The sequence below is a fragment of the Mastomys coucha genome, unplaced genomic scaffold (genome assembly GCF_008632895.1).
Source record: "Mastomys coucha isolate ucsf_1 unplaced genomic scaffold, UCSF_Mcou_1 pScaffold23, whole genome shotgun sequence".
Lineage (NCBI taxonomy): Eukaryota > Metazoa > Chordata > Mammalia > Rodentia > Muridae > Mastomys > Mastomys coucha.
Window position 1 is genome coordinate 73,121,554 of NW_022196906.1, and position 9,481 is coordinate 73,131,034.

General features: G+C 42.6%; 1 protein-coding gene and 1 pseudogene across 1 annotated transcript; one reads left to right on the forward strand and one right to left on the reverse strand.

Annotated features, from left to right (window-relative positions):
- LOC116073653 overlaps positions 1–2,129 on the forward strand; it is a 24,490-nt pseudogene extending 22,361 nt beyond the window's left edge.
- Positions 2,130–8,211: 6,082 nt separating this feature from the next.
- LOC116073422 (cyclic GMP-AMP synthase-like) lies at positions 8,212–9,449 on the reverse strand. Its single transcript, XM_031345331.1, has 2 exons — positions 9,350–9,449; positions 8,212–8,559 (listed from the first exon to the last, which is right to left on the reverse strand). Exons 1-2 carry the CDS (start codon positions 9,391–9,393, stop codon positions 8,217–8,219), a joined length of 387 nt encoding a protein of 128 aa, XP_031201191.1. The 5' UTR covers positions 9,394–9,449; the 3' UTR covers positions 8,212–8,216.
- Positions 9,450–9,481: the final 32 nt, after the last annotated feature.

Genomic DNA, 9,481 nt, shown 5'->3' on the forward strand with positions numbered 1-9,481 from the left:
TAGACCAGGCTGGCCTGGAACTCAGAAATCCGCCTGCCTCTGCCTCCCCAAGTGCTGGGATTAAAGGCGTGCGCCACCACCACCCAGCTCATTTGTCAATTCTTGATCTTAGAGCATAACCTATTGGTGTTCTATTCAGGAAAATTTTCCCTGTGCCTATGTGTTCAAGGCTCTTCCCCACTTTCTTTTCTATTAGTTTCAGTGTATCTGGTTTGATGTGGAGGTCCTTGATCCACTTGGACTTGAGCTTTGTACAAGGAGATAGGAATGGATCGATTTGCATTCTTCTACATACTAACCGACAGTTGAGCCAGCACCATTTGTTGAAAATGCTGTCTTTTTTTCCACTGGATGGTTTTAGCTCCTTTGTCAAAGATTAAGTGGCCATAGGTTTGTGGGTTCATTTCTGGGTTTTCAGTTTTATTCCATTGATCTACCTGCCTGCCACTGTACCAATACCATGCAGTTTTTTATCACAATTGCTCTGTAGTACAGCTTAAGGTCTGGGATGGTGATTCCACCAGAGGTTCCTTTATTGTTGAGAATAGTTTTGGCTATCCTGGGATTTTTGTTATTCCAGATGAATTTGCAAATTGATCTTTCTAAGTCTGTGAAGAATTGAGTTGGAATTTTATGGGGATTGATTGAATCTGTAGATTGCCTTCCGCAAGATGGTCATTTTTACTATCTTAATCCTGCCAATCCATGAGCATGGGAGATCTTTCCATCTTCTGAGATCTTCTTCAATTTTCTTCTTCAGAGACTTGAAGTTCTTGTCAAAGAGATCTTTTACTTGCTTAGTTAGAGTCACACCAAGGTATTTTAAATTATTTGTGACTATTATAAAGGGTGTTGTTTCCCTAATTTCTTTCTCAGCCTGTTTATCCTTTGTGTAGAGGAAGGCCACTGATTTTCTTGAGTTAATCCCACTAAAATCAGGGACTAGACAAGGCTGCCCACTCTCTCCCTACCTATTCAATATTGTACTGGAAGTCCTAGCCAGAACAATTAGACAAAAAAAGGAGATCAAAGGGATACGAATTGGAAAGGAAGAAGTCAAATTATCACTATTTGCTGATGGTATGATAGTATACTTAAGTGACCCCAAAAATTCCACCAGAGAGCTCCTAAACCTGATAAATAACTTCAACAAAGTAGCTGGATATAAAAGACATGGAATCTTAAAAGAACATATTCCAAGTGCCTGTGTGAGCTTCGTGAGCAGCACGGGGTGGGGGGGGTGGGGGGGCGGAGCCAGCTACTGATTGGACTGCTGAGATTCTGCAGCCCTTCAATGCAGACTTTCAGAAAGTCGATCTTGTCAACTGTGGCTGCTTCTTTGAAGGTTGTTCTTGGCGGAACTCATTTTGTCTTCCACTGCCCTTGGCTGACAAAACCAAAAACCTGTCTTCTGAAGATTTACACGGCTCAGAACACCACTTAGTCTTCAGCTAACATCAGACACACTCCTGTGTGTCCACTAAAATAAAGCTTACAAATTGCTGCTCTGTGTAACTTTGGGAAAAGCGTCTCTCTGTCTCTCTGTCTCTCTGTCTCTCTGTCTCTCTGTCTCTCTGTCTCTCTCCTTTTCTCTCTCCCTTTCTCTCCCTTTCTCTCCCCCCCCTCTCTCTTTCTGTGTGTATGTGTGTGTGTGTGTGTGTATGTGTGTGTGCCATATACTGTAAGATACATGTTGCCTGGATAAAAAGACACTGATCAGTATGCTGTCATCCTATCGCCCCTGCAATCCTCTTCCCTCCTTCCTATCAATGCCTGTACATGAGTTTCCAAAATGGGAACTTGTCTTCAGATCATTCCCTTTTGAATGGCAAGTAGACATGCCTTGAGGATGGAGACACTGCAGTGTGATGGAGCACAGGGTCGTCACACTCCCTGTGGCTTCCCTTGTTGCTCTTCCCCTCTACCTGCCCCAAATCAAGGCTGTGCTTTCTCTAGACAAAAATGCCAAACTAGAATGTAAAGTCCTGGTGGTGGAGCCTGTCAGGGTGTACCAGTCTGCTGGCTCAGCTCCTGACACTCCAGAAACCCTAAGACCCCCCGGAGGGTTCCCTGTTTCTAGGCTGCGCCTCCCACTGTGGGCAGAGAAGCCCTGCCCTGGTGAAGGATGAGGGCAGAAGCTGCGAAATGGGCAGTGTGGCTGCAGCTCAGCCAACAGTATTCCCTAAGTCCTTGGGGGAGGGGAGGGTGGGGAGGGCTGGCCCCGACCAAGCAGGCCAAGGGCTGCAGGAGCTCCCTTGCTCCACTCCTTCACTTTGTCTCTAGTTTAGAGTATTCTCATCCCTCTATCCTCTCTGCCTCTGAAATTCCTTTGCGTACACACACACACACACACACACACACACACACACACTGCACAGAGCTCAGATTAGGGGGTAGTAGTGGTAAGGGGACCCACAACAGTAACAATGACTCTCCTCTCTCAGGAGTTGGGGACATAGCTAGGTGGTCGCCTCTTTCTGCCTGTCATGTTTATTATGTTGGCAGCCTAAAGCACTTTAAGTTCTGTTTCCTTTTCTTTTTTAAAAAAAAAAAAAATTATATTTACATGAGTACACTGTAGCTGTTTTCAAACACACCACAAGAGGGCATGAGATCCTATTACAGATGCTTGTAACACACCATGTGGTTGCTGGGAATTGAAGTCAGGACCTCTGAAAGAGCACAGTGCTCTTAGCCACGGAGCCATCTCTCCAGCCCTAAGTTCCGTTTTCTTGTTTTGCTTTTGTCTGTTCCTATAACTTATTCAATGACTACATTTTCCGGCTGAAGTAAAACTATTAAAAGCTGTTTGAGGGAAGAAAAAAGGAAGGACAACACTGGCTGTTCTTGCAGAGGACCCAAATTCACCACTGAACATTTCAAATGGATAAACTGTGGTGCATTATATCTCAATAAGGTTGTCCCTTAAAGTCAGCTTTCAAAAGCCACCAGGACAGTAAGGAAATAGTTATCAAAAATAAAAGTATGAGTTGAAATCAAAAGAGCAAAGCCAGCCCAGTGTGGCAGCATATGGATATAATCCCAAATATTGATGAGGCTGGGGCAGGAGGATCTGACGTTCAAGACCTGTGGTTTCTTTTTCACTTTATTTATGTGCTGGGAACTGAATCCAGGGCTTTCTGTACCACCTTGGGGAGGAAGGCACATTTGAAAATATTAAACAGAGCTTGGATTTTTTTGTGGGGGGGTGGTTGGGGTCTGCCATTCTACTTGTTAATTGACCTCAGAACTCTCCTCGTGTTGACACTTTTTCTCTGATGTTCAAACCCAGTAGATGTAAAGAACAAGGCACAACTCTAAGACTGATACCTTCTACTACATTAAAACATTTAAATCTTATTTATTGAAAATACTGAAAAGGTGAAGGCAACACACATGGCAGACATGATTTGTTACACAGGGAACAGCTACAGAACACTGAAAAAGGCTGCTTCAACAACACATGAAACAAAGTACACAAAAAGAGGGAATGAGCGTCAGCTGTCCCTGGGGAATGCTGCTTGGATGCAGTCATCCTCTGTCCCATCTCTCTGCATTAGGCACCACTACTTTTGTAAAAACACATAAAGGATGAAAATAAGTAAAAATAAGTTACATGCGTAGGCACACATGATAAAGTACCTGAGGTAGAGCTGATGGAGAATGTAATCTTCCTTTCTACCCTAGGACAGAGGAGCAGGCAGTGCATTTCTTCTGTTTGAACAAAATCTAAATGAACCATTTCCAATACGATCTCTCACAACCTTCTGCAGGTTCTACTAGGTGAGAAGTGATACTCATTAAGTTCTTAATGCATCTCACTGGGTAAAGATTACATTTGTTTTCCCTTTCTAATATGGCAAGGTCTTTGTTTTTATCTTTAGTATTTCGTTTTTATTATACTCTTTATATGTGAGTGAATTTTGAGAAACTGAATACTAAATAATTATATTCATTTTAGTCAGTGCTGTGAACATCTGAATTATTTTTTTTTAAGATTTATTTATTTATTTTATGTGTATGAGTACACTGTAGCTGATGGCCGTAAGCCATCTTGTGGCTGCTGGGAATTGAGCTCTGGGCCCGCTTGCTCCGGCCCCGCTCGCTCCAGCGTAATTCACTGTAGCTGTCTTCAGATGCACCAGAAGAGGGCGTCAGATCTCATTACGGGTGGTTGTGAGCCACCATGAGGCTGCTGGGATCCGAACTCAGGACCTTCAGAAGAGTAGTCAGTGCTCTTACGTGACGAGCCATTTTGCCAGCCCCATAACATCTGAATTATTATAATCACATTTTGGGGGTTCTTATTTTTTATTCAAAGAGAACATCAGCCATTTGACAGACAAACAGCCATGTGGTGTGTGTGTTGAGGGGTTGGGGGAATTTCATGAGAAAGAGTAAGAAAAAAGCTAAAATATTAAATACCAAATACTAAAAAAAGCTTCCTTACGTTCTGATCATTCTAAAGAGGAAAAAAATGAAAAATGAAGAAGAAAATGTACCTTTTTGAGTCATGACAGGTGAGCAGACCCAAGCCAAACTCATAGTGACTCGTGGGGACTGCTGTTGGCTTGTGGTGGCTTTTTTATTTTGTTTTGGTTTTGTTTTGATCTTATTCTGTAGCCATGGCTGGCCTTGCCTCATACATCGGCTTCTCAAGTGCTAGGATTATAAATGAGTGTCAACACACTTATCATATTATGGGATCAGATCATAGATCATCATCATCTTTTTCTTTTTGTGCTCTTAAAAAAATAGTGTGTGTGTGTGTGTGTGTGTGTGTAGTGCTCAAACAAGACTCTTGGAACTGGAGTTACAGTTGTGCCAGCCACTGGATACTGGGAACCAACTCAGGTCCTCTGAAAGAGCAGTAAGTGCTGGGAACCACTTCTCTAGCCACTTTGTACTTTGTTTTAAGCAGGTTTTGTGTAGCCCAGGCTAAAAATATAGTCAAGGATCACACTGGACTATTTTTCTGCCTCCGCATCTGTGGTGGTTTGAATATTCTTGGCCCAGGGAGTGGCACTGCTAGGAAGAATGGCCTTGCTGAGGTAGGTGTGGCCTTCTTAGAGGAAGTGTGTCACTGTGGAGATGGGCTTTTGAGACCCTCCTCCTAGCCATGTGGGTAACAGTCTGCTCCTGGCTTCCTTTAGATGAAAATGTACAACTCTCAGCTACTTCTCCAGTGTGCCATGCTTCCTGCTGTGATGATAAAAGACTAAAAAGATAAAAGACTCTGGGGGAGTGGTGGCGCATGCCTTTAATCCCAGCACTGGGAGGCAGAAGCAGGAAGATTTCTGAGTTCCAGGACAGCCTGGTCTACAGAGTGAGTTCCAGGACAACCAGGGCTATACAGAGAAACCCTGTCTCAAAAAAAAAAAAAGACTAAACCTCTGAACCTGTAAGCCAGCGTCTATTAAATGTTGACCCTTATAAGATTGCCTTTGGGCTGGAGAGGTGGCTCAGTGGGTAAGAGCACTGACTGCCTTCGAAAGGAAGGTCCTGAGTTCAAATCCCAGCAACCACATAGTGGCTCATCATAATGAGATCTGATGCCCTCTTCTGATGTGTCTGAAGACTGCTACAGTGTACTTATGTACAATAGTAAATAAATCTTTGGGCTGGAGCGAGTGGGGCTGACCAGAGCAAGCAGAGGTCCTAAAGTCAATACCCAACAACCAGATGAAGGCTCACAACTATCTGTACAGCTACAGTCTGTACAGTGTGTACTCATATACATAAAATAAATAAATAAATCTTTAAAAAAAAATAAGAGTTGCCTTGGTCATGGTCATTGGGGTCCAGCCTCAACATATGATCAGAGTTCTCAACTGGAAGCAGGGATATCTGGAAGGCGCATAATAAATATACACAGACTACTTTGTGGGTACAATCTAACAGGCAATTTTTCAAGGCTTAAAGTTTCTCTCTCTTCTCTCTCATTCTCTGCTCTCTTTCTCTCTCGCTCACTTGCTCGCAGCTTGAGGCTGCATACTGCACACTCCTGTGCACTCTGCTCTTCTCGCTTGAACTCTCACACTCATGCTCACCTCTGTGCATTCCACTTTCACTCTCACATACACTCTTCACACACATCTCACACACACACACCACATGCACTCTCCTTTCACTCACACACTCTCCATACACACCTCACATTCTCTCTTCACTCACTCTTCACATTCTCTCTTCACTCATTCTTCACATTCTCTCTTCACTCATTCTTCATATTCTCTTCACTCACTCTTCACACTCTCTCTTCACTCACTCTTCACATTCTCTCTTCACTCACTCTTCACATTCTCTCTTCACTCACTCTTCACATTCTCTCTTCACACGCTCTTCTCATGCTCACTCGCCTTTTTCTTGCCCCAGTCTTTTATTGATACTCCAAAAGCAGGCAAAAAAAAAAAAAAAAAAAAAAAAAAAAAAAAAAAAGACATTGTCTAACCATTGCCAAATCAAATTCAAAAGAATAATCATATCCCACAAAGAATCAGGAATTACAATTGTTCCCAAAAGTTTCAAGCTTCCTTATTCCCAGGCTTATAGCCAAAATAATAATAATTGCAAACTTATCATTATTCAACTTTTAACTTATTATACTTCAGAGCTCAGAGCTCCAAGGCCAGCTACTTGCATTTTCCTGTGAAGTTCTAATGATAAATGACATGGGCAAAGCTGCCAGGCGGTGGCCAGAAAGAATCAAGTTAACCGTTAATAGTTCCCTTAGCTTTCTTTTTTTTTTTTTTTTTTGGTTTTTCGAGACAGGGTTTCTCTGTGTAGCCCTGGGTGTCCTGGAACTCTGTAGACGAGGCTGGCCTGGAACTCAGAAATCCGCCTGCCTCTGTCTCCCAAGTGCTGGGATTAAAGGCGTGCGCCACCACCATCCAGCTTAGTATAAGGTTTGTATATCCTATACTTGCTTATCCAGGAACCACTCTCAAATGTTGTGCAAAATTTACTTAAGAACTTCAATAGTTTTTTTTTTCTTTCTTGGGGTCCCAATGTTGGCTCTATTTCATTTTCTAATAATTTCTTCAAACTTTCTTTACAAGTCAAGCATTAATCTGGAATTACCATTGTGAAGTTATCACATTTTTTCCAAGATGAGAACACACAGCATGCACCTGAGCCATTAGGATTATGCTGTGCCCCATGCCTCAATTTTTTTTTCTGAGACAGGGTTTCTCTGTGTAGCCCTGGCTGTCCTAGAACTCACTCTGTAGACCAGGCTGGCCTTGGACTCAGAAATCCACTTGCCTCTGCCTCCCAAGTGCTGGGATTGAAGCATGCACCACCACTGCCCTGCACCTCATTTTTTTAATTGTTTAAGAATCATTACATCTGGGCTGGTGAGATGGCTCAGTGGGGAAGAGCACTGACTGCTCTTTGGAAGGTCATGAATTCAAATCCCAGCAACCACATGGTGGCTCACAACCACCCAAAATGAGATCTGACGCCCTCTTCTGGTGCATCTGAAGACAGCTACAGTGTACTTACATATAATAAATAAATAAATCTTTAAAAAAAAAAAACATAAAAAAAATCATTACATCAAGGAACACCTAGTTCCACAGAACTCACCAGAACAGAAGGAGAAAAAAGTAAAAAAAAAAAAAAGTCAGATATAATAGAATAATTGCACAAATGAAATCTATACAGCCGTTGTCCAGGGCTAAGGTTAGGAGAAAGGGGAACAACTGTTTTAAGAGCTGCCAGGGACTACTGAGATGCCCCAATCCCAGTCCCTGTCATTGTGTGCTGTCCCCAGCACATGGTGTCTGCTCATAGCAATAAAACCCAAACTGAGGACACTTCTCAAGTGCTGCAACTCCAGGCATTCTCTCCACAGGAGGCATCTGCAGTCCTGGACCTGAGGGCAGTTTCGTTTCGCTTTCGACTCTTGAGGCAAAGGGGTCAGGAGCCCACAGGCATATCCCACCACAGTGGACTTCAGTCGCTTTAATCCACTTTCATTTCAAAACAATTTCCGGCTGGGAAGACAGCTCAGTCACTATAGTACTTACTTGCTTTGCAAGCATGAGGACTTGAGTTACAAGACAGCCAGGACTACACAGAGAAACCATGTCTTGAAACTAACACTCTCGCCACCACCCCCAAAAGTGAAGTATGATTGAAGAAGACATCTGGCATCAACCCCTGACTTATGAACCCATAGGAACACATTATAATGTATACACAAACACATAGTTTCAAAGCTTTCCAAATATTGGAAATCCATTATTTCTTTCATGTTCAATTATCTGTGACAGAAATTTTTTACATTTTTGGTCAATTAGTTCTTGAGAGAATAGATTGAACTTTGGAATAAAATAATGGTCCAGTTTCTCTGTCCTGAGGCACTCAAGAAAGAATGTCAGAAACTTATCAAAGCAGGAGTTTAGATTCTTGAGGTCCCACTGACTGTCCTGGGGCTCCTGGGTCCACAGGTGAAAGATGGCAGTTTTCACATGGTAAGAACAGAATGCATCTAGCTCTTGAAACTCTTTTTTCAACTGTTCCAAAAGGCATTTCATTAATTTTAAACATTCTTTCCTGTTAGATAAAAAAGAAGATACTAAGTTTTACTTACTTACAACCTGTCTCTTTTGAGACAGGGTCTCTCTATGGAACCCTGGGTTTCCTGGAACACAAGAGATCCACCTGTCCCTGTTTCCCAAGAACAAGTGCTGGAATTAAAGATGCCCACCATCTTGTCTGTCTTTTTTCTTTTTAAAGACAGGGTCTCATTAGCTCAGGTTGGCCATAAACTCATCATGTAGCAGGGCCTTGCTTTGGTTCCTATCTCTACTCCACCTCTCAAGTGCTGGGTACTAACATACTTGGATCAGTGTCACTTCTTGATGGTGTACATTCTAATGGGAAAAATGACCCACTTAGTTATTTCAAGTTTGGCTGTTCAGTTCCCATAGCAATCACCACTACCCAATAAGAGTCATTCTTTGGCCTCTTCACCTTTATGACAATAATATACTCAGCCAGCCAGGTGTGGTGTACATGCCTGTAATCCCAGCATTTGGGAGGCTGAGGCTGGAAGATCACAATGAGTTCAAGGTCAACACTGGCTACAGAGTGAGTTCAAGACCAGCCTGGGCTATACAGGGAGATCTCAGGAATATATATATATTCCTCCCCTGCCTTCTTCTCTTCCTCGTTCCTTCCCTCTTACTCTCTACCCAAAATCATCCCAACACCACCCTTCTCCCAACCCAGCCCAGGAACAGTCATCCTCACATCTGAGCTACAGTGCCAAGGAGGCACTAAATGTTATATAGGTAGTTTGTCATTTAAAAAAATAATGACAAAAAAAAAAAAAGGACATTACCTGCAACATTTTGCTCCAGAAGATTCACAACATGTTTTTCCCATTCCGTGATTCTTCAAAATGGATTTTTCAGTGTGAGAGAAAGAGAGGCGCCAGGTCTCTCCTTAATTTCAGAAAGAAAACAGAAAGCTG

What these genes read in the sequence shown, in the direction of transcription:
- LOC116073422 (XM_031345331.1), bottom strand. Translation starts at nt 9,393, where the DNA reads ATGGGAAAAACATGTTGTGAATCTTCTGGAGCAAAATGTTGCAG. An exon ending in TCTGGAGCAAAATGTTGCAG is followed by an intron (nt 8,560 to 9,349) that starts GTAATGTCCTTT and finishes TTTATCTAACAG; the next exon opens with GAAAGAATGTTTAAAATTAA.